Raw genomic sequence first — 27,015 nt, forward strand, 5'->3', positions numbered from 1 at the left:
CAAAATATAGCAAATCACCGTTTTGAAAATAAAGTTCAATAACATTATTACACCAGTAGGTGGCGACGAGTGCCTGCTAAAAATGTATTTGTCATAGATTCATTATGAAATGCTGATTTATCCAGTAATAAAACAAGTGAAGTTTGTGTGTGTGTGTCATTGAATCATTCATTCAAACCGATTACATATCTTTAATGCAGCAATTGTGTCAGAACCTCGAGTAAATTACAAGTTATTTTGTTTAGTTGTCTGTTCATAATTGCGAGAGAATCGTGATCTATTTTTTATAATTTTATTTTATATATATTAATGGCAGAATAGATACTAAAATGATGTATAACCACTTTATATAGGTTTTTATTCTTATTTAGTTTTTTATTATTTAGTTTTTGTGTTGCAGTATTTGGAATATGGGTGAAAATGTGCATAACTGTCATCAGAACAAAAAAAATGTAAAGGGCTTCAAAAAAAAAATCCTTATGCAAAATAGAATATGGGTGAAATTGTGTTGCTTTGTCATAAATAATTATGACAGAATGCAAGCCAAAAATCTTAATGACCTTAAAAATAGACCAGTTTACCTTATGCAATATATTTCATCTTGCGTTGAAATGTGACCCGGACATGTTCTTGTGAGGTTCATCCAATTATGACATTTTGGCAGAAACTATAGTTACCACGGTACATGCTTTTACTAAGTTTCTTCAAGTCCATTAAAACGAATAATTATTCATTAGTCGAAACCCAAAATAGAAGTTTAATGATCAGAACCGTCCAAATGCAGGACGCTTTTATAACTTCACATGCATGTTTCCCACCGTCAGGACTGGATCATCTCCTGTTTCATAAAGCATTCTTGGGTTTTTTCTTCATTCATTATTGCGTAGCCTGAAGGCTGTGCTTCTCTCAGCTGTCTTCCTGAAATGAACTCATGACACATGACAGCATTAGCTGTGACAGCTTTCTGGCTCACACTCTTTTCAGGTGCACCTCTAGACGTTTATATAATACACTCCCAGAAGCCTACCTGCTCAATTAAAATGCACTAACTCTACTCATGTTGAAAGCTCACCATGTGCCCTGTCTCATGCCCCAGAGCATCATGGTCCGCTGGCAGGCGCCCCCCCCTGGTACCCTGAACGGAGAGCTGATGGGATATAAACTACGCTACCGGAAAGGACAGAGGAGGGCGGACACTATAGAGATCTCGACCTCACAGCTCTTTCAGCTCATTGATGGTATTACAAACCTCTGTTCCTACGGCTCCCTTAAAATCCTTAAGTTTGTGAATCTGGAAAAAAAAAAAATTCAAGGCCACGGGAAGTTTTTGAAAATAAACATACATAGATACAAGTCCTTGAAAGTGCTAGAATTTATTTTGCGCTTGAAGTTTTCTGTTTTTTATGTTGCCATGATGTTCACGCTCGCGCACGAAACTGCTACGATGTTAACTCAACGTTTGTTGTCCTCAAGTCCTTGAATTTGAGGGTATTGGACCTGGAAAGTCCTTGAAAGGTCCTTGAATTTGAGGTTAACCAAGGTGTGGGAACCCTGCCGATCCTACAGACAGTCTTTTTTTAGTATTATTTAATTTCTATTACCGTATTGTTAACACTTTACAATAATGTTCATTAGTTAACATCAATTAACTTCATTAGCATGAACTAATAATGAACTGCTCTTCTACAGCATTTATTAATCTTTGTTAATGTTCATTTCAACATTTACTAATACTTTATTCAAATCTTTGTTAACTTTAGTTTAGTAACTTTAGTTAATGCACTGTGAACTAACATGAACAAACAATGAACAGCTGTATTTCTATTAACTAACATTAACAAAGATTAACAAATGCAGTGACAAATGTTTTGCTCATGGTTAGTTCATGTTAGTTAATACATTAACTAATGTTAACTAATGAGCCTTATTGTAAAGTGTCACCACAGTATTTATTAATGTTTTGAGTTAGCTTTTTTATATATAGTTTTAAAATAAGTCTCTTATGCTCACCAAGGCTGCATTTATTTTATTATTCATGACAATTTAAAATAGCTGTTTTCTATTTGAATATATTTTAAAATGTAATTTATTCCTGTGATCAAAGCTGAATTTTCAGCATCATTACTCCAGACTTCAGTGTCACATGATCCTTCAGAAATCACTCTAATATGATGTGATGCTCAAGAAACATTTCTGATTATTATCAATGTTGGAAACAGTTGTGGCCAATTTTTTTTTCAGGATTGTTTGATTTCATTTATTTGAAATTATTCCAATTTATGAGATAATATTAAATATATATATATGGCAGTTTTTCTCTATGGTATCAATGTCAAAATTCTAGCTAGTAACTTTGGAAAACCACAAGCTTTTAGTTGTTTGATGCTTTTATGTTTTATTTTTTATCTTTTATCTGGTTTTATCTGTGTTTTATTGTTCTTTTATTTAAAATTGTTGCACTTTTTAAAGCGCTTTGTGATTTCCATCTGTGATAGGTCCTATATAAATAAAGTTTACTCATTTAGCCACAGTGACTAAGTGCTGGCAACACATATATTTAGCATATTTAAAAAAAAAAATTTGCTCTCTTTAAGGTCTGGAGAAAGGAAAGGTTTACACGGTGAGAGTGTCGGCCACCACTGTGAACGGGACCGGACCGACGACGGAGTGGATCGCAGTGGAAACCTTCGAGAACGACCTCGACGGTGAGGAATCACGAAAACAAACACATCCTTCACTTTCTCCCCATTGGTGGGATTATCCCTGCGGCCCGTCGACGTGTTTGTCTGGGATGTGGCTGTCTGGCTTAAGAAAGGATAGACTCTTTCCTAGTCTATCCCCAACACTTTTTCTATCCCCACGATTCTTTATTTGAATGTCCGTCATCACAGATAAGATCACCGTTGGACTCCATAAGACGTATTACACCAGCATGACTCGTAGAGAATCAACGTAAGAGCTTGTACAAAAGAGAAAACAAAACACCAAAATTAATAAACGCATCAAAGCAGAGTACAAAATAAGTAAGCTTAATGACTTAAACATACCTAAATATCAAACAAAATACCAACTAACAAGTAATCTTGATACAAAGAAAACAAATCAAACAACAACATAAAGATAACCGTACCTTGTTCTCCATTTAAACCAGGAGCTAAATCCTTTTAAACTCCTTGCAAACCGTAAACCTTTGACCATATATGTCTGGGTCTCGTTCAGTACTGAAATGTTTGGAGCACATGCGCAATATGAATACATTGAATGTATTTCAATGTATATTCTTCAATGAATTTGCCATTCACTCGCGTGACCTCCGTTACCATAACACAAATGAAACCCAAGATCAGAAAATTAAATACTATATGAAAATAAACAATAAATACATCGTTTAAGGACTGAAAATTTGAAAAGAATAAAGCAGACAATAGAAAACAAAGTCATTAACTTGAACGAGTTGCGTTATTTCTGTTCGAATCAAAGGCAGAGCTCATCAATACTGAAAGAACTTCGTTCCACTGGAGGAGTGTGTTCAACTCTGACCGCCGGAGACGGGAATCCTGGGAAAATGCCTTTTGTTTAATGCACTTCTATTGTTGAATGAAAAGCCTATTAAAGACATTAAGACGTCCGTTTATCTTTCAGAATGCCATAAGAAGCGCAGCACAACAAGGAAACTTTACACTAGCGCATCGCTGCTGAGTTGGTTACAGTAAATCTAATTGATTTCAGGCTTGGGAGAACGCTGATGTGATTACTCGTGACATTGGGCTCGGATAACCGTGTCCGAGCTGATAGGTTACTGCCGTAGCTGTTGTGTTAGATCTGCGTTTCAGTGGTGAGAACAACAGCTAGCGCAGGAGATACAACACTTTCATTTAGTGGCGGTTTCCACTATTGGCGTAGTGCGATGGATATTAGGAAAACTTGCGAGAACATTCTAAGACGAAAATGTTAAATAACATTTTTTATTAAGTTTAAGTCTATTTTTAGGACCATTATGGCCATTTTAGGGCTTTTTTAACATTTATTTTCATAATAATTAAGCTCATATTCCCCAAAAAAGTATGTACTTTTGTTTTGATACATTATGGTAATATTTATTGAATGGCAGAAACTTAATGAGAATTTAAATAAATAAATAAGTAGTGAGAATTGAATGTGCTAATGAGAATTTAAGGGGAAAATGTGCTGAATTGTCCCTAAAAAATAGACTTTATCTTCATTATACAACTTATCATTTATTTTGTGGGGGCCCAGACATTTCCTCTTGAAATTCACCCAGTAATTGAAAGCCATATTTCTGCACTGAAGGAAGCTGTTTGCTTGATGCGAGAGGAACATTTTTAGTGTGTCTTTGCCTCCGTCCTCATCAGAGAGCAGCGGGGAGCTCTGAAATTAAGCGAACAAGCAGACACGGAGGCATTTCAGCCGATTTAGATGACTAAGTTGGATTAATAGCTCGTATTTTCATTCCCAATTGGACGTATGGAGGGACCCAAGCACTATGGGAGTGTGTGTGTGCGCGATCAAACTCTCTTTGGGCTCATTTCCATCTGCTAAAATGGGAAAAGCTCTGTGACAGCCAGACCAAAGCATCTCTCTCAACCGCTAATGCCTCCGCTTCATCCACTCCTACTTGAATTAGCCCTACAAATAGGCCAGTGTTTGAAATAATGAGTCAATTTAATGACTCTAAATCCAAAAGGTTTTGTCGGAAATTAGCAGCGTTGCCTTATAAATCAGAACAGTCATTAGCGCGGGCACCTAGGATAATGCTGTCCGTGGATCCGTTTGTGCACAAGTTTTGCTTTTAAACTCGGCCAAAACAAATACGAATGAGTTTCACTGCTGTTAAAGCAGTTAGCTATACACTAATGTATTTGTGCTTGAAAGCTGCGGTTTAGCTAAGCGCTACGCTCGACCTGATCTATAATGCTGTGAACATTCATTTCATACTTTGCTCTCAGTTTGGTCATGCTTGAAAGAGAGCTTTGATTCATGTGTTAGATGAAGTTCAGCAGTAAAAGTCTCTTAGATTTCTATCTGGTACACTATCGAGATTCACACACAGACACACACACAGAGAACTGAGCTTGTGCGATTACCTGTGTCTGTCCTTCTTCAGGTCAGGTCATATATTTGTGAAAAACATCAGCTGACTCAGTTTGCCATCAGTTGACAGAAGATAAGATGACACTTTTGAAAAGCCTCTTGTCCAGTCAGATTCGAGTATCAGAACTAACGGTTATACATATAGTAATAGCCCAATGAGCTTATTTATATTGCAAAATAATAATAAGTATAATAATATGCCAATTGTATCACAAATCGCGATATTGAGCCACTCAAAATCACCGCAAGGGAAATTTCTTTATCATGAAAGCCCTATATATATATATATATATATATATATGAATGTATAAATCAGGAGACAGAGACAGTCAATAATAAGTGAAGTGGGAGTCATTTAGTTAATATTTCGCATTAAATTTTTTTTCCTAAATATACATAAAGCATTATTTTTAGTGATAGTGTAATATAATTTGTGTTATTATTCAAAACTGATTCAAAAAAGTTTAGTTTTTTTTAAATAAAAGGTTTTTCTGGGAGACTCGAAATGTACCCCCGATTCTAGAATGAGTTGCATATATATGTGTATATATATATATATATGTATATAAAAAAATATAAATTGTCAAAGATTGATTGTTCATTGTGTGTATTACAGAGTCTCAGGTACCAGGAGTCCCCAGTTCTCTTCATGTTCGTCCTCTTGTGAACCGAATCGTGGTGACTTGGACTCCTCCAGAAAACCAGGATATTTTAGTCCGAGGTTATAAGATCGGATATGGGATCGGAAGCCCTCACGCCCACACGGTTACTCTGGATTACAAGCAGCGTTTCTACAGCATCGATAACCTCGGTGGGCGTCTTTAATGCTACAAATAATCAGCCATATTGTTGTATTAGGTGTGTTTTCAGACGTTTTATGTTTTCCTCTTCAGATCCCAGTTCCCATTACGTCATCACTCTCAAGGCGTACAACAACATGGGCGAAGGCGTTCCCATCTACAACAGCGCCACAACTAGACCTCAGTCCGGTAAGACACGCACACACATGTTAAATTGTGGCAGCTTAACCATCTCTATTCAGGCAAGATGACAAAAAAAAAACAGTCTTGATGTTATTTTGAAGCATACAGTCAAACCGAAAATTATTCAGACACCAGATATAATTTGTGATGTTTGTTTACTAGTGTGTGCAGGACACTTTAGTTCAGTTATGTAAGTGAGGATAGCAAAATAAAGTAAACTGACATATTATACACAAAAATTCTTCATAAAGTGACTATCAGTGAAATTTTTAAAAATTTGGGAGCAAAAATGATTGGGACACTTTGAGCTGATCATGTTTTGCTGAAGTGTTTTTTCTTTAATTGCTAATGCACATTTTTACACCACAGACTGAACAACATGAAGCATTGCTTGCTAATTGACTGAGCTAAACTGGTATTATCTAATTGTGTAGTTAAATTTAACAGCTGACAGATATTCAACATAATTCATGTGTGAGACAGTCTAACAGAAGGACGGACAAAACCAGTGAAATATCAATTCTTGTCATATTTTATTACCATTTTCTAAACAATGTGAGAAATGTTGCAGGTGTCTAAATAAATTTAGGTTTGACTGTGTATAGTTCATCAGAGCTCAGATCTCTGTTGTCTAGCACAAAACATGTTTGTGTTTCCGTGCTGAAAATGAAACGCATGTGTAAATCTGTTACACTGCAAGCTTTAGAAGTCAGTCTCAGATTGTTTTGTAGTGGAGACAAACTACGATGTGGAGTGTGTGTTTTAAATGTAAGATGACAGGAACCACACATGCGTCTGCCTCCCTCAGTTCTGGGATACGTGGCGTGTCACGTTAGCATACATCGAAACCTACAGGTGTGATGTGTCGCACGCTTCCATCCACACATCTTCCTCACTTTACATCAGATGTGTCACACAGCGAACGCCTCTGTTAAAGGTTTCCAGACCCCCTGCCGTCCCGTCAGCTTTGACTCGCTAGGCTTCGCAAACTTTTCTGACAGACTCCAGCTTCCAGAGCTAGTGTGCGAAGTGACCCAGAAATGAGTTGTTCGCCAAGAATGAGTGTTAGCATGTTTGCGGCAATCATTTGCTGCCGTTTTCTGCTGAGAATGCATTTTTTGTTGTTGTTGTTGACAATTAAATAAGTGGATATTTACTCAGAAGAAATCGATAGTCATTCCAGGTGTGTCTTAATTAAACAAATGTTCAGAGCTCCATCGATCAGCATGCTGAATCATGTGGGTTTGTGGCTCTTAAATTAGCACAGAAAAAACACTACAGCAGGAAAAACGTAAAAATACGCACTTTTTTACAGTACACTAGTATTATTGCTTTAGTAATATATGTCTTTATTGGTTTGTTTAATTTTTTGATCGAAATAATAATAAAGTAAAAAATATTATTTTGAATTATTATTATTGTTATTATTATTATCAAGAAAAAATGCAGGAAATATATCAGTAATGTGTAACCAGAGGTTCATCTGCTAAGAAAAGTAGGGTAACACTTTAACAATTTTACAGTTTCATTGTTTCATGTTACTATAGTTATAACTATAAATTATGCATAATTACATGCAACTAAAGCAAACCCTATAGTAAGTACAGTACTTGTATAATTACAGTGTAACAAAGACACCTTAAAATAAAGTGTAACCAAAAGTTTGCCCCACTGCTAAACACAAAAAAGGATGATTTTTCCAACAAATGACACTTTTCATTGACTTCCATTGTAAGTCCATTGCTGTGCACTGTAATATTGCTTGTTTTTACAATCAAAAGGATGAGTTTAAATTCATTTCTGTAATAATTGTCACAGATACTGTCCTTAAATTGCTTAGATTATATTGAACTTGGATTATTACTGTCCTTAAATTATATTGAACTTAATTTTCACTGAGTATTTTTCTGTATTTCTATAAATTCAGAATAATCCAAGATTCTTGTAATAGAAATTGTCCATTTGACAAATTATTATGTAATGTTTCTGCACTGTTTTATACTTTTAATTATGGATCTTGATTCTAATAATCTCTCTTTCTCTTTTTCATTCATTTTCCTCTTACTTGTCCACCACTGCACCATCTATCCATTTATTCCCGTCTAACGCTGATCAATCCTTCCATATTTTTTTTAAACCCATGTGATTTTTGTTTGTTTTGTTCTCCATTTATTATGATTTGCCTTGACTCATCTGTGTGTGTGTGTGTGACGCTGCTGTCAGACCCCATAGACCCTGATATTGATTTTTATGAACTCTTCAATAACCCATACACCCCAGCCCCCGACCCCACACCCATGCTGCCCCCGGTGGGCGTTCAGGCCACTGTCCTCAGCCACGACACCGTCAAAGTCAGCTGGGCCGACAACTCGCTCGCAAAGAACCAGAAGATCACCGACTCCAGATATTACTCCATCCGCTGGAAGACCAACATCCCCGCCAACACCAAATACAAGGTATCGTTATTTTGTTAGAAAAGGCTTAATTTCACTTTCATTTTCACTTAAACAGGGTTATTTTAGAGAAAGTCGACATGAAATGTAAGTTATGATAGTCTTTTATTACCCATTGTGACGTATATCCGAGTGAAACGGCTTCTCAAACAAGAACAAATGTAGGGCGGGGCTTGATTTTGTCCTAATGGAATTGATTGGATGGTTGTGGTTTGCTATTGGTGGATCTCATGTGAGTGACAGGTTGCCCCGCACTCATCATCAGAGAAGAGATGAGCTGCAAGAGCAAGGGAGAGTTATTCTGATTCAAGATTACGAAGGCACAACAGTAATGATATGCACAGATTTATCATTTATAATAAATACTGCAATATTCCATAAAAAAAGAATTGTCATATTTGATTTCATGGCGATTTTAAAGCTGCTGTCCATAACTTTTGGCGCTCTAGCGGTTAATAAACAGAACTGCAAGGAAGAACATTATAGCCGGAGCTACTTCTCTGTGTTTATGTCTATGACGAGACATCAGTGTAAAATAGTCCCATATAAACACTTATTATAGGTGCACCGTAGCTATTCAGGATGAGACAAAAACACGGTTTGGAAATTGGATTTATGATTGTATTTGCTTATTTTGTAACTTTTGTAAATTTTGTTCAAGAGGAAATGTCCGGGCCCCCAGAAAATAAATGATAAATGATAAGTTGTACAATGAAGATAAAATCTATTTTTTAGGGACAATTCAGAACATTTTCCCCTTAAATTCTCATTAGCACATTCAATTCTCACTGTTTATTTATTTATTTAAATCCTTATTAAGTTTATTCCATTCAATAAATATTACCATAATGTATCAAAACGAAAGTACATAAATAATAATAATATAAATAAAAGTATTTTTTCCTATTACTATAGGAAGCTTTTTGGGGGAATATGAGCTTATTATGAAAATAGATGTAAAAAAAAAAGAAAAAAGGCCCTAAAATGGCCATAATGGTCCTAAAAATAGACTTAACACAAAAAAAGTTACAGGCTTTAAAAGTAAAACCATAAAAAATAAATCATTACATGAAATTAAATAAAAGTTAACTGAAATAAAATATTTTTCAAAAAACGTATTGGTTTCACTTTATTTTGATGGTCCCTTAACACATTCTGTTGACTGTAAGTACATTTGCACATACATGTCTACTAACTCTCACTAGAGTATTAGTACAGTATAAGTAGACAGTTTAGTCTGGCAAAATGAAAAACACTCATTTTTATTCAATTTAACTTGATGTGAACTAAAATGAATGAAAAAAAAACTATATAGACATACTTTAAAAAGAAATTACTGAAACTTTAACCAAAAAAAAAAAGATATGACTATAACTAATTCAAAATATTAAGGAAAAACTATAATAGCATCTCAATGATACTAAAATCACGCTGGTTCTGAGGAGTGCGATTTCACTATAAGTGTTTTTCTCCTGCATGCGCTGAGCGCCCTCTAGTGAGCTTTCTCACACACTGCAGCGGAGACACCTGTGGGCAGTTCAATACTAGTGTCCTGCTTACTGCATACTACAGAGTATATAACATATTTTTTAATTAGTTATATGCAAAAAAAATCTGCAGTTAAACCTAGGTCTTCATAAATATGTTTGTTTTGTCAGACGGCAAACACCACGTCTCTGTTCCACACGGTGACGGCTCTGAAACCCAACACGCTTTACGAGTTCTCCGTGATGGTGACCAAGAGCCGCAGGAGCAGCACGTGGAGCATGACGGCCCACGGGACCACCTTTGAGACCAGTAAGAGCCCACAGCGCTTAAACACCATCACAATGATCGCTTTACCGTTTAGATGCTGTTCTGAAGATGAAATACTACAGGATTAAATGATAGTTAAACATTATTTTTTCTGTTACATTTTCTCTTAAACACTAATATACAGAACTTCAACAAATTGAGCATTTTGGTTATATATTGTATTTTGTTTATAATTTATGAACTAAATGCAATATATATCTATATTAGTGCTGTCAAATCGACTGAATGTGATTAATCACATCTAACATAAGTTTGTGTATGTATATATATATATATATATGTGTGTGTGTGTGTGTATAACCCTATATATAATTATATATATATATATATATATATATATATATATATATATATATATATATATATATATATATAATCACACATATATTATACAGACTTTTATGTTAGATGTGATTTAATCAATTTGACAGCACTAATATATATATATATATATATATATATATATATATATATATATATATATATATATATATATATATATATAATATATATTACATTAACATGCATGCACCAATTTTTTAACTAAGGTTCCCATTATGTTTATGCATGTATGATTGCAATTGAGCCTATTTTTATAAATAATGTACTTCAAATATGATTATCATTTGTGTTTTGTGTGTTGATGTTGACAACTTATTTTTTGTTTATATTAGTTATAAAGTACATTTAAAAAAAATGAAAAAGACAGATGTTTGGTTTCAGGATGCATGCAAAATTACTGCATATTTTATTAATGTCTCATTTGCATTTCAACATGATTTTGGGACAAATTGTTAAGACAATTATACTATCATAACTTGGTAAAGTTTTTAGTAATAGCCATTTACACTGTTTATTGTATTATATCCTTTTAATGGTGTTTGGTGTGTTTTGTAGTTCCCGGTTCTGCTCCAAAAGATGTGACTGTGATCAGTAAAGAAGGAAATCCACGAATGATCAACATCAACTGGCAGCCTCCAACCGAAGCCAACGGCAAAATCACAGGTGTGTGAAGAACAGGACGCAGTGTTTGACATATAACACACACAATCATTCTCATGATTTACACAGCCGTTCAAAAGTTGGGGTCGGTAAGATTTGTAATGTTTTTAAAAGAAGTCTCTTCTGCTCACCAAGGCTGCATTTATTTGATTAAAAAAATCTGTAAAATCAGTAATATTGTGAAATATTATTTCAATGTAGAACAGCTGTTTTCTATGTGAATATATAGTAAAGTGTAATTTATTCCTGTGATTAAAGCTGAATTTACAGCATTTTTACTCCAGTCTTCAGTGTCACATGATCCTTCAGAAATCAGTATAATAGGATGATGTGATTCTCAAGAAACATTTATGATTATTATCAATGTTGAAAACAGTCGTGTAACATTTTTTTTAGGATTCTTTGATGAACAGAAAGTTAAAAATAACAGCATTTATTTGAAATAGAATCTTTTGTAACATTATAAATGTCTTTACTGTCACTTTTGATCAATTTAATTCCTCCTTGATGAATAAAAGTATTGATTTATTTTATTTATTTCCCCAAAAAATTAAATAAAAATTCTTACCGACCCCAAAGTTTTGAACGGTAGTGTTTAATGTTACAAAAGACTCTATTTCAGAAAAATGCTGTTCTTTTGAACTTTCTGTTTATCAAAGAATCCTGAAATAAAAATGTAAATAACTGTTTTCAACAATGATAATAATCAGAAATGTTTCTTGAGCATCAAATCATCCTATTATACTGATTTCTGAAGGATCATGTGACACTGAAGACTGGAGTAATGATGCTGAAAATTCAGATTTGATCACAGGACTAAATTACACTTTACTATATATACTATATATTACGATATAGAAAACAGCTGTTTTACAGTGAAATAATATTTCACAATATTACTGGGTTTGTTTTGTATTTTTAATCAAATAAATACAGCCTTGGTGAGCAGAAGAGACTTCTTTTAAAAACATTCAAAATCGTACCGACCCCAAACTTTTGAACGGCAGTGTAAATTATGGATGCCAATCACAGGAACTAGATTACCGTAAAACTTCAAATAATAGCCGAGGCCCAAATAGACGCATGTCTCTTTTACACGCCTGGTGTGGCGACAGGTTTGGGTAAATAGAGGCCGGGTCTATTTTTTAGTTTCGGGTTGTATTTAATCTTCTAAAACCCGTCAGATCATCCGCTGTTTGGCGGCCGCCAAAGCAAATTTGTCTCCCGCCAAAGCCTTTTTTGATCGGTGAGTGATGTAATAGAATGATTGCTGCGCTTGACAAGGCGCAAACGAGCAGAGAGAGAGAGAGAGATAGAGAGAGAGAGAGAGAGAGCGCAACGGCCGCGCGCGCGCACTCTCACGTCTTCAAACAACACGAGCGCTGTCTTGCTCTCTCTCCCTCGCACATATTAATCAAAATCAATTGACACGATAGTAAAAGGTCGGAAGACCGCAGTTTCACGTGGAGCATTTGGAGATTTTAGAGACTCTAGGAACAACATCTCAATGAACAACATCTCAACACTAAATTATAAAAGTCTGTCTCATATAGACGCCTGTCTCAAATACAAGCCGGTGCAGTTCGACGATTTGGGAAAATAAAAGCCCGGGCTATTATTTGAAGTTTTACGGTATTGTATTATTACATGCGTCAGAAGGATGATTTTCAGACATCTCGTCTCTCAGGGTACATCATCTACTACAGCACCGATGTGAACGCTGAGGTTCATGACTGGGTCGTGGAGCCTGTGGTGGGAAACCGACTGACCCATCAGATTCAGGGTCTCACACTGGACACTGCTTACTACTTTAAGATCCAGGCCAGAAACTCCAAAGGCATGGGACCCATGTCAGACGCGGTGCACTTCCGCACCCCTAAAGGTGAACCCAGCTCATCGCTTACTCACATCCGTTACACACTACTTATGCTCACTTGTTCATTCTGTCTGTCTTCATTTTCAGCTGAACCATCTGACAAAATGTCAAGTGATCAAGGTAATTAAACATGTTTTTATTGTAAAGTTCAGGCAAACAAACAGGAATTTAATTAGTTCACAAGTTAGTCTAGTACAAAATAGTATAGAGAAATAAATAAAAAATAATAATACGATAAAAATGTGTCAAGGGCTTGGAACTGATTATTTCAACTTGAAAGCTCAACAATAAACCATGAGAAAACATGAGATCAAGTATGTGAACTTGCAACAGAACACAATTTATATTATTATTTTACATTTGATTATTTTATTTATTTCTAAATAACTCTTCGGTATATGTTGGTGTGCCTTAAGCATTCATTATAAACCAGTAATCATATGTTTGACAATTCTGCATGGATCGGATCAATATTTAAATTTTTCATTTATTTACTACTTAAATTATGACTGCATTTATTATGTAGCTGAATTATTTGTCCCATTTTTATTAAAATAATTTAGCACTTTTTAAACTTTTTTTAAATGCCATAAATTGTGTATGACAGATAGTTTAGTCATTTATCATGCATATATATGATTATTATTTATAAACGATTAATTAATAAATAACGTTAATTAATCTGTCTAATAACGTCTACAAATATAATAATAATCTGTTTACCAAGCTCTGACAATGTATGGAATATTATATTAAGAGATTAACAAATTGCAAGCCCAACTTTTACATGCATCATTCATTTTGACTGTCAATTTATTATGCATATATAATGAAATAATATTATAACTGTTTATGTGTACAAGTTTAATACGATCAAAACAATTTCCGGACATAAATATATCCTGTTAGCTATCTTTATTTGCAGGAGTTTAATTGTAGCTTTAAATTAGGGCTGCACGATTAATCGCAATTAAACCGCACGCGATTTGGCAAAGGCTGCGATTATTTTATGCACACTTTGTCAGTGCAGATCGCTAGTAAACGCTACTCCATCTGAACACCAGAGAGCGTCTCACACACACACACACACACAAGCCGCAGAAGTACGATAACACACATCATTCCAGGAAATCGCTGTAGCTGAATAAACAGAAGATTAAAACGCTTTAATTAAACATGACTAATAAACACACGACTGCCTTATTCTGTCAGAAGCACATCATCTCGCAGAAGGAGGAGCTCAACTGTCCTTATGAAGTGAGTTTGGAGTAAAGCATGTTATTAAATGTTGTATTTGTTGGGACAAGAGGTTCATAAATGCTTCTTACGTTTGACGCGTGTTTCTTTTTCAAATGCACGTTATAAGTGACTCAAACTCATAGTGCTTTCAGAGTGAGCAGCGTTTAAGAGCCGTACATCAATGACAAGCTGCGCATAAAACATAATCGCAGCCTTTGCAATTTCAAGCCATCTCGATTTAAGTGCGATTTCATGTAAATTGCGATTAATCATGCAGCCCGACTTTAAATGTAATTTCAGTGCAATTCTAGATAGTGTTCATCCCTGCTACATACCTGTCAATAACATGGCATTTATGTCAGATGCATTGTGGGATAGCTGAATGTCGCTGATGTCTTATTGCCTATAGGGCTGCAAGTCAAACCTGGTCACCCGACCCTGCCGGAGCACGGGATTGGATCCAATATGGGTAAACATGAAGACACACACTTTAAAGACAGACGCCATGATCTCAATGAGACTTGTGGTTTAGTAAATCTCTCTCTCTCTCTCTCTCTCTCTCTCTCTCTCTCTCTCTCTCTCACAGATAAACCAGGCATCACGGGCAGCCAGGAGAATCATATCCTGGTGATCGTGGTCATAGTTTCTGTGGGAGCGTTCACCATCATCGCTGTGGTCGTGGGAGCCGTCCTGTGCACGCGCCGGTCAAACTCCCATCAGAAAAAGTGTGTTCTTCACTCTTCTGCCATCTTTTAAAAACACCTGTATAACATCTGTATATAAAAACAACAAGCAATGAGACATTTTCTGTTACAGTGGTTTTACCACAGATAAAGAGTTTTCTTAGGCCTGTCATGACACAGTTTTTAATTACTTAATCAGTGCTGCATGATCTGACATTCGTCTCTCAAAACTATTGATTATTGTGTGATTGTTTTATTCCGTCACTACGAACCCTCGAAAAAATCCTGAAACTTTGTATTTTAATGTTATTAAAATACTAACTAATTATTATTAGTTGTTTTATTATATAATAAAATATTAAAATCCAAATTATTAAAATATGGGACTATAATTTTTTTTTAAATGCATATAATATATTTAAATGTGCATTTCGTAAGTATTTTATATTTTAATAACTTTTAAATATGTAATAAGATATTTATAATATTATGTATTAATATATGAAATCTATTTAATAATTTCATAAGATTCCAAAAAAATGTAATGAGGTCAAATCTAAATTTAATTTGAATTACTTTTAAACTGTATTTATGCACCATTGAAACTTTACTTGAAATAAAGATAAATTGAAATACAATAAAAAATATATATATATGTTAAATCAATTATTTTTTACTTTTATGTATATCCAATACATATATATATATATATATATATATATATATATATATATATATATATATATGTATATATGTGTGTGTGTGTGTGTGTATATATATATACAGAATTGTATACAGAATTAATGGCACCTCTGGTAAATATGATCAAAACTGGCTGTAAAAAATAAATCTGCATCGTTTATCCTTTTGTTCTTTCATATAAAAAAATTGCAAAATTCTAACCTTTCATTGAAGTGAATGAATTGAAAGTGGGGTGGAAATCACATTATGAAATAAATGTTTTTCTCCAAAACACGTTTGCCACAAATATTGGCACCCTTTTATTAAATACTTTTTGCAATCTCCTTTAGACAAGATAACAGCTCTGAGTGTTCTCCTATAATGCCGGATGAGTTTGGAGAACACCTGACCAGAGATCAGAGATCATTCCTTCATACAGAATCTCTCCAGATCCTTCAGATTCACAGATCCATGTTGGCGCTCCTCCTCTTCAGTTCAGTCCACTCATCAGGTCAGGGACTGGGACGGTCATGGCAGAAGCTTCATTTTGTGCTCCGTAACAAATTTTTGTGTTGATTTTGATGTTTGTTTTGGATCGTTGTCCTGATGGAAGATCCAAACATGGCCCATTATAAAATTTCTAGCAGAAGGCGTCAGGTTTTGATTTTTTATCTGTTGATATTTGATAGAATCCACGATGCCATGTATCTGAACAAGAAGTCCAGGACCTCCAGCAGAAAAATATGCCAACAACATTAAAGATCCAACAGTACATTCAATTGTACACATGGGGTACTCTTTATCCTTGTGTACCAAACCCATCTAGCGTGTTCGCTGCCAAAAAGCTCTTTTTTTAGTTTCATCTGAACACAGAAGCCTGTGCCGTTTGAAGTTCCAGTCGTGTCTGACAACTGAATTTGTTTGTTTGTTTTTTTTGTTTTTGGATGAGCGAGGAAGATTTCTCTTGAAACCCTCCCAAACAACATGACGTGATGTAGGGTTTTTTTTGTAGGTTTTTTTTTTTGGCTTTCTGACCCCCAAGACTCAACTAATCTCTGCAATTCTCCATCTGTGATCCTTGAAGAGTTTTTGGCCACTCAAACTCTCCTCACTGTGCATTATGGCAATATAGACACACGTCCTCTTCCTGGCAGATTCATAACATCTTTAGTTGATTGGAACTTCTTAATTATTGCCCTGATGGTCAAAATGGGGATTTTTAATTCTTTAGCTATTTTCTTACAGCCACGTTCTATTTTGTGATGGTCAACAATCTTTTGATGCACGTCAGAACTATATTCTTTGGTTTTACTCATTGTGATGGATGATTACGGGGATTTGGCATTTGTGTTTCCTCATATTTAAACTTCTGAGAAATAAGAAGTCATGGCTGGACAATGTCATGTTCCTAGTCACCCTGGTGTGTTAAAAAAGGTAAATATTAATGGGAATATACTTCAGACATATTTTACTCGTAAAAAAATTCTAGGGGTGCCAATAATTGTAGCCAACGTGTTTTGGAGAAAAACATTTATATAATAAAGTGATTTCCCCCCCACTTTCAATTCTTTTACTTCAATGAAAGGTTTGAATTTTGCAGATTTTTTTGAATGAAAGATCAAAAGGATAAACGATGCAGATTTATTTTTTACAGCCAGTTTTGATCATATTTACCGGGGGGGCCATTAATTCTGTGTGTGTGTGTGTGTGTGTGTGTGTGTGTGTGTGTGTGTGTGTGTGTGTGTGTGTGTGTGTGTGTGTGTGTGTGTGTGTGTGTGTGTGTGTGTGTGTGTGTGTGTGTGTGTGTGTGTGTGTGTGTGTGTGTGTGTGTGTGTGTGTGTGTGTGGCCTGGTAAACCCTACCTTATGGGGACAAAATGTCCCCATAAGGATGGCAATATCTGAAATCCTTGTTCGTGTGGGGACATTTTTTGGTCCCCATGAGGAAAACAGCTTATAAATCATACTAAGTGATGTTTTTTGAAAATGTAAAAATGCAGAAAGTTTTCTGTGATGGGTAGGTTTAGGGGTAGGGTTAGTGTAAGGGAATAGAATATACAGTTTGTACAGTATAAAAATCATTATGTCTATGGAAAGTCCCCATAAAACATGGAAACACTACATGTGTGTGTGTGTGTGTGCGTGCGTGCGTGCGTGCGTGTAAAAATTATTTTATTATAATCATGAACACCTTAAGTAAATTTAGCTGTAGAAACCAGTTAAATGCGTTAGAAAGGTTCAGTTGTGTTTGTGTTTTCAGGAAACGTGCAGCCTGTAAGTCCAGCACCGGCTCACACAAGTACAAGAGCTCGTCTAAAGACCTGAAACCTCCTGATCTCTGGATCCATCACGAGCGTCTGGAGCTCAAACCCATCGACAAATCCCCCGATCCCAACCCGGTCATGACGGAGACGCCCATCCCTCGCGCCACCCAGGACCCGGTGGAGCCCAGCCATCAGATTCAGGAGCTGGAGGAGAGTGTGTCCACTCGCCGGGGAGTGAGACCCAAAATCATGATGCCGTTCGACTCTCAGCCTCCACAACGTAAGTTCGCAGAGCAAACCGGCACATCGTTGATTGTCCCATAACATTTCAACCTGTCTTGTGCTCGTCATGCGGTACCATGTGTTTATGTGCTGTTCTTTCATGTCGTCTTGTGTCATAATAGCTAGATTCAAACCTAGTGAGCTTCCCTCTTAAGCAGCCTTTTTAGGCATTTAGGATATTCTCACTATGATAGTGCTTTGCTGAAAGATACGGATGTTGCCTTCTAAGAATAGTGATTCCAGGGATTGGCCTCAAGAATCCTGATCTTCATTTTTGCATTGCATATTATCCATCCTGGTCAAAATAATTCCAGAATGCAATACATTTAAAAAAAAAAAAAAAAATCCATTTACAATGGCAGATGATTGAAGATAAATTATTATAAATGTCTAATTCATTCAATCTAACAGATCAGTGTAATTTTAGTAAATACCGGTAGTGTGATTTCTATTTATTATGTTTATTAGAGCATCATAGGAACATGCTAACACCTAACTATTGAAATAATATACTATAATGAATAAAACTATTTTTTTTCATGAGATTTATTTTTATATCAGAATTTATTTTGATAATTTTATTTTTATTGATAAATATCAAAATGAGTATTTTTTTTTAATTTTCTAATTATTTGTGCACTAATGAAACTAACTGAAACATAATACAAGCATAATACAAAAAGTAAAATAGTTTTATATTTCTATTTAATATATTTTTACTTTTATAAAATAAAATATGTTCATATATAATATATAATCTTATTTTTGATTTTTGATTTTCAAACTATAATTTCAGTGAAGTAAAATTAAAACTACAACAATTTATTTAAATGACCAACAAAATAGAGCGCTCTAAATCAGTCAGTTGTGAGGCTGCGTCTCATTTAGGATGCTGCCTTAGTAGGGATGCTGTGTAGGCAGTAGTCTGAAAATCAGCTCACTAAGTGTGTAGCAGATGTGTTGTCGTGTTGATCTCACTGTGTGTGTGTGTGTGTCCTCTCTCAGCTGTGATTAGTGCTCACCCCATTCATTCCCTCGATCATCTTCATCACCATCATCATCACTATCACCTCCCGCCGCGCGGTTACCTTCATCACCAGATCAGCCTGAGAGCGCCCGCCTCCCCAAACACACACTTACACAAGTCTCCGTCTGCAGGTGAGACACACAGCTGACACCCCAAACACACACTTACACAAGTCTCCGTCTGCAGGTGAGACACACAGCTGACACCCCGAACACACATTTACACCCCAAACACACACTTACACCCCAAACACATACTTACACCCCAAACACACACTTACACAGGTCTCCGTCTGCAGGTGAGACACACAGCTGACACCCCAAACACACACTTACACAAGTCTCCATCTGCAGGTGAGACACACAGCTGACACCCCAAACACACACTTACACAAGTCTCCATCTGCAGGTGAGACACACAGCTGACACCCCAAACACACACTTACAACCCAAACACACACTTACACAAGTCTCCGTCTGCAGGTGAGACACAGCTGACACCCCAAACACACACTTACACAAGTCCCCGTCTGCAGGTGAGACACACAGCTGACACCCCAAACACACATTTACACAAGTCTCCATCTGCAGGTGAGACACACAGCTGACACCCCAAACACACACTTACACCCCGAACACACACTTACACAAGTCTCCGTCTGCAGGTGAGACACACAGCTGACACCCCAAACACACACTTACACAAGTCTCCATCTGCAGGTGAGACACACAGCTGACACCCCAAACACACACTTACACCCCAAACACACACTTACACAAGTCTCTGTCTGCAGTTGAGACACACAGCTGACACCCCGAACACACACTTACACAAGTCCCCGTCTGCAGGTGAGACACATAGCTGACACCCCGAACACACACTTACACAAGTCTCCGTCTGCAGGTGAGACACACAGCTGACACCCCGAACACACACTTACACAAGTCCCCGTCTGCAGGTGAGACACACAGCTGACACCCCGAACACACACTTAGACAAGTCTCCGTCTGCAGGTGAGACACACAGCTGACACCCCAAACACACACTTACACCCCAAACACACACTTACACCCCAAACACACACTTACACCCCAAACACACACTTACACAGGTCTCCGTCTGCAGGTGAGACACACAACTGACACCCCAAACACACACTTACACCCCAAACACACACTTACACCCCAAACACACACTTACACAGGTCTCCGTCTGCAGGTGAGACACACAGCTGACACCCCAAACACACACTTACACAAGTCTCCGTCTGCAGGTGATACACACAGCTGACACCCCAAACACACACTTACACAAGTCTCCGTCTGCAGGTGAGACACACAGCTGACACCCCGAACACACACTTACACCCCAAACACACACTTACACCCCAAACACACACTTACACAGGTCTCCGTCTGCAGGTGAGACACACAGCTGACACCCCAAACACACACTTACACAAGTCTCCGTCTGCAGGTGATACACACAGCTGACACCCCGAACACACACTTACACAAGTCTCCGTCTGCAGGTGATACACACAGCTGACACCCCAAACACACACTTACACAAGTCTCCGTCTGCAGGTGAGACACACAGCTGACACCCCAAACACACACTTACACAAGTCTCCATCTGCAGGTGAGACACACAGCTGACACCCCAAACACACACTTACACAAGTCTCCATCTGCAGGTGAGACACACAGCTGACACCCCAAACACACACTTACACCCCGAACACACACTTACACAAGTCTCTGTCTGCAGGTGAGACACACAGCTGACACCCCAAACACACACTTACACAAGTCTCCATCTGCAGGTGAGACACACAGCTGACACCCCAAACACACACTTACACCCCAAACACACACTTACACAAGTCTCTGTCTGCAGTTGAGACACACAGCTGACACCCCGAACACACACTTACACAAGTCCCCGTCTGCAGGTGAGACACATAGCTGACACCCCGAACACACACTTACACAAGTCTCCGTCTGCAGGTGAGACACACAGCTGACACCCCGAACACACACTTACACAAGTCCCCGTCTGCAGGTGAGACACACAGCTGACACCCCGAACACACACTTAGACAAGTCTCCGTCTGCAGGTGAGACACACAGCTGACACCCCAAACACACACTTACACCCCAAACACACACTTACACCCCAAACACACACTTACACCCCAAACACACACTTACACAGGTCTCCGTCTGCAGGTGAGACACACAACTGACACCCCAAACACACACTTACACCCCAAACACACACTTACACCCCAAACACACACTTACACAGGTCTCCGTCTGCAGGTGAGACACACAGCTGACACCCCAAACACACACTTACACAAGTCTCCGTCTGCAGGTGATACACACAGCTGACACCCCAAACACACACTTACACAAGTCTCCGTCTGCAGGTGAGACACACAGCTGACACCCCGAACACACACTTACACCCCAAACACACACTTACACCCCAAACACACACTTACACAAGTCTCCGTCTGCAGTTGAGACACAGAGCTGACACCCCAAACACACACTTACACAAGTCTCCGTCTGCAGTTGAGACACACAGCTGACACCCCAAACACACACTTACACAAGTCTCCGTCTGCAGGTGAGACACACAGCTGACACCCCAAACACACACTTACACCCCAAACACACACTTACACAAGTCTCCGTCTGCAGGTGAGACACACAGCTGACACCCCAAACACACACTTACACAAGTCTCCGTCTGCAGGTGAGACACACAGCTGACACCCCGAACACACACTTACACAAGTCTCCGTCTGCAGGTGAGACACACAGCTGACACCCCAAACACACACTTACACCCCTAACACACACTTACACAAGTCTCCGTCTGCAGGTGAGACACACAGCTGACACCCCAAACACACACTTACACAAGTCTCCGTCTGCAGGTGAGACACACAGCTGACACCCCAAACACACACTTACACAAGTCTCCGTCTGCAGGTGATACACACAGCTGACACCCCAAACACACACTTACACAAGTCTCCGTCTGCAGTTGAGACACACAGCTGACACCCCAAACACACACTTACACAAGTCTCCGTCTGCAGGTGAGACACACAGCTGACACCCCAAACACACACTTACACAAGTCTCCGTCTGCAGGTGATACACACAGCTGACACCCCAAACACACACTTACACAAGTCTCCGTCTGCAGGTGAGACACACAGCTGACACCCCAAACACACACTTACACAAGTCTCCGTCTGCAGGTGAGACACACAGCTGACACCCCAAACACACACTTACACAAGTCTCCGTCTGCAGTTGAGACACACAGCTGACACCCCGAACACACACTTACACAAGTCTCCGTCTGCAGGTGAGACACACAGCTGACACCCCAAACACACACTTACACAAGTCTCCGTCTGCAGCTGAGACACACAGCTGACACCCCAAACACACACTTACACAAGTCTCCGTCTGCAGGTGAGACACACAGCTGACACCCCAAACACACACTTACACCCCAAACACACACTTACACAAGTCTCCGTCTGCAGGTGAGACACACAGCTGACACCCCAAACACACACTTACACAAGTGTCCGTCTGCAGGTGAGACACACAGCTGACACCCCGAACACACACTTACACCCCAAACACACACTTACACAGGTCTCCGTCTGCAGGTGAGACACACAGCTGACACCCCAAACACACACTTACACAAGTCTCCGTCTGCAGGTGAGACACACAGCTGACACCCCGAACACACACTTACACAAGTCTCCGTCTGCAGGTGAGACACACAGCTGACACCCCAAACACACACTTACACAAGTCTCCGTCTGCAGGTGAGACACACAGCTGACACCCCAAACACACACTTACACAAGTCTCCGTCTGCAGGTGAGACACACAGCTGACACCCCAAACACACACTTACACAAGTCTCCGTCTGCAGGTGAGACACACAGCTGACACCCCAAACACACACTTACACAAGTCTCCGTCTGCAGGTGAGACACACAGCTGACACCCCAAACACACACTTACACAAGTGTCCGTCTGCAGGTGAGACACACAGCTGACACCCCGAACACACACTTACACCCCAAACACACACTTACACAGGTCTCCGTCTGCAGGTGAGACACACAGCTGACACCCCAAACACACACTTACACAAGTCTCCGTCTGCAGGTGAGACACACAGCTGACACCCCGAACACACACTTACACAAGTCTCCGTCTGCAGGTGAGACACAGAGCTGACACCCCAAACACACACTTACACAAGTCTCCGTCTGCAGGTGAGACACACAGCTGACACCCCAAACACACACTTACACAAGTCTCCGTCTGCAGGTGAGACACACAGCTGACACCCCAAACACACACTTACACAAGTCTCCGTCTGCAGTTGAGACACACAGCTGACACACCAAACACACACTTACACAAGTCTCCGTCTGCAGTTGAGACACACAGCTGACACACCAAACACACACTTACACAAGTCTCCGTCTGCAGGTGATACACACAGCTGACACCCCAAACACACACTTACACAAGTCCCCGTCTGCAGGTGAGACACAGAGCTGACACCCCGAACACACACTTACACAAGTCTCCGTCTGCAGGTGAGACACACAGCTGACACACCAAACACACACTTACACAAGTCTCCGTCTGCAGGTGATACACACAGCTGACACCCCAAACACACACTTACACAAGTCCCCATCTGCAGGTGAGACACAGAGCTGACACCCCAAACACACACTTACACAAGTCTCCGTCTGCAGGTGAGACACACAGCTGACACCCCAAACACACACTTACACAAGTCTCCGTCTGCAGGTGAGACACACAGCTGACACCCCAAACACACACTTACACAAGTCTCCGTCTGCAGGTGAGACACACAGCTGACACCCCAAACACACACTTACACCCCAAACACACACTTACACAAGTCTCCGTCTGCAGTTGAGACACAGAGCTGACACCCCAAACACACACTTACACAAGTCTCCGTCTGCAGGTGAGACACACAGCTGACACCCCAAACACACACTTACACAAGTCTCCGTCTGCAGGTGAGACACACAGCTGACACCCCAAACACACACTTACACAAGTCTCCGTCTGCAGGTGAGACACACAGCTGACACCCCAAACACACACTTACACAAGTCTCCGTCTGCAGGTGAGACACACAGCTGACACCCCAAACACACACTTACACCCCAAACACACACTTACACAAGTCTCCGTCTGCAGGTGAGACACAGAGCTGACACCCCGAACACACACTTACACAAGTCTCCGTCTGCAGGTGAGACACACAGCTGACACCCCGAACACACACTTACACAAGTCTCCGTCTGCAGGTGAGACACAGAGCTGACACCCCGAACACACACTTACACAAGTCTCCGTCTGCAGGTGAGACACACAGCTGACACCCCAAACACACACTTACACAAGTCTCCGTCTGCAGGTGAGACACACAGCTGACACCCCAAACACACACTTACACAAGTCTCCGTCTGCAGGTGAGACACACAGCTGACACCCCAAACACACACTTACACAAGTCTCCGTCTGCAGGTGAGACACAGAGCTGACACCCCGAACACACACTTACACAAGTCTCCGTCTGCAGGTGAGACACACAGCTGACACCCCAAACACACACTTACACAAGTCTCCGTCTGCAGGTGAGACACACAGCTGACACCCCAAACACACACTTACACAAGTCTCCGTCTGCAGGTGAGACACACAGCTGACACCCCAAACACACACTTACACAAGTCTCCGTCTGCAGGTGAGACACACAGCTGACACCCCAAACACACACTTACACCCCAAACACACACTTACACAAGTCTCCGTCTGCAGGTGATACACACAGCTGACACCCCGAACACACACTTACACAAGTCTCCGTCGGCAGGTGAGACACACAGCTGACACCCCAAACACACACTTACACAAGTCTCCGTCTGCAGGTGAGACACACAGCTGACACCCCAAACACACACTTACACAAGTCCCCGTCTGCAGGTGAGACACATAGCTGACACCCCGAACACACACTTACACAAGTCTCCGTCTGCAGGTGATACACACAGCTGACACCCCGAACACACACTTACACAAGTCTCCGTCTGCAGGTGAGACACACAGCTGACACCCCGAACACACACTTACACAAGTCTCCGTCTGCAGGTGATACACACAGCTGACACCCCGAACACACACTTACACAAGTCTCCGTCTGCAGGTGAGACACACAGCTGACACCCCAAACACACACTTACACAAGTCTCCGTCTGCAGTTGAGACACACAGCTGACACCCCGAACACACACTTAGACAAGTCTCCGTCTGCAGGTGAGACACACAGCTGACACCCCAAACACACACTTACACCCCAAACACACACTTACACAAGTCTCCGTCTGCAGGTGATACACACAGCTGACACCCCGAACACACACTTACACAAGTCTCCGTCTGCAGGTGATACACACAGCTGACACCCCGAACACACACTTACACAAGTCTCCGTCTGCAGGTGAGACACACAGCTGACACCCCAAACACACACTTACACAAGTCTCCGTCTGCAGTTGAGACACACAGCTGACACCCCGAACACACACTTACACAAGTCTCCGTCTGCAGGTGAGACACACAGCTGACACCCCAAACACACACTTACACAAGTCTCCGTCTGCAGTTTAGACACACAGCTGACACCCCAAACACACACTTACACAAGTCTCCGTCTGCAGGTGAGACACACAGCTGACACCCCGAACACACACTTACACAAGTCTCCGTCTGCAGGTGAGACACACAGCTGACACCCCGAACACACACTTACACAAGTCTCCGTCTGCAGGTGAGACACACAGCTGACACCCCAAACACACACTTACACAAGTCTCCGTCTGCAGGTGAGACACACAGCTGACACCCCGAACACACACTTACACCCCAAACACACAGTTACACCCCAAACACACTTACACAAGTCTCCGTCTGCAGTTTAGACACACAGCTGACACCCCAAACACACACTTACACAAGTCTCCGTCTGCAGGTGAGACACACAGCTGACACCCCGAACACACACTTACACAAGTCTCCGTCTGTAGGTGAGACACACAGCTGACACCCCGAACACACACTTACACCCCAAACACACTTACAAAAGTCTCCGTCTGCAGTTTAGACACACAGCTGACACCCCGAACACACACTTACACAAGTCTCCGTCTGCAGCTGAGACACACAGCTGACACCCCAAACACACACTTACACAAGTCTCCGTCTGCAGGTGAGACACACAGCTGACACCCCAAACACACACTTACACAAGTCTCCGTCTGCAGTTTAGACACACAGCTGACACCCCAAACACACACTTACACAAGTCTCCGTCTGCAGGTGAGACACACAGCTGACACCCCGAACACACACTTACACAAGTCTCCGTCTGCAGGTGAGACACACAGCTGACACCCCGAACACACACTTACACAAGTCTCCGTCTGCAGGTGAGACA

General features: G+C 40.0%; 1 protein-coding gene across 6 annotated transcripts in view; it reads left to right on the forward strand.

The window, feature by feature from the left end:
* Window positions 1-27,015, forward strand: part of neo1b (neogenin 1b) — a 145,968-nt gene that overhangs the window by 109,805 nt on the left and 9,148 nt on the right. For 2 of the 6 annotated variants that reach the window (XM_077209974.1, XM_077209972.1), the window contains exons 13-25: window positions 1,097-1,238; window positions 2,595-2,705; window positions 5,729-5,923; window positions 6,006-6,101; window positions 8,376-8,551; window positions 10,207-10,345; window positions 11,261-11,368; window positions 13,053-13,247; window positions 13,329-13,361; window positions 14,890-14,949; window positions 15,067-15,205; window positions 18,104-18,387; window positions 19,395-19,547. In XM_077209974.1, coding sequence (XP_077066089.1) covers window positions 1,097-1,238; window positions 2,595-2,705; window positions 5,729-5,923; window positions 6,006-6,101; window positions 8,376-8,551; window positions 10,207-10,345; window positions 11,261-11,368; window positions 13,053-13,247; window positions 13,329-13,361; window positions 14,890-14,949; window positions 15,067-15,205; window positions 18,104-18,387; window positions 19,395-19,547 — 1,831 coding nt within the window. Of the gene's footprint in view, window positions 1-1,096; window positions 1,239-2,594; window positions 2,706-5,728; window positions 5,924-6,005; window positions 6,102-8,318; window positions 8,552-10,206; window positions 10,346-11,260; window positions 11,369-13,052; window positions 13,248-13,328; window positions 13,362-14,889; window positions 14,950-15,066; window positions 15,206-18,103; window positions 18,388-19,394; window positions 19,548-27,015 lie in introns of all 6 variants that reach the window. The other 4 variants (XM_077209973.1, XM_077209971.1, XM_077209976.1 and 1 more) reach the window with 2 other exon arrangements.

This window comes from Siphateles boraxobius, unplaced genomic scaffold, assembly GCF_051911475.1.
Source record: "Siphateles boraxobius isolate OS27281-9 unplaced genomic scaffold, OSU_SipBor_1 65, whole genome shotgun sequence".
Classification (NCBI taxonomy): domain Eukaryota; kingdom Metazoa; phylum Chordata; class Actinopteri; order Cypriniformes; family Leuciscidae; genus Siphateles; species Siphateles boraxobius.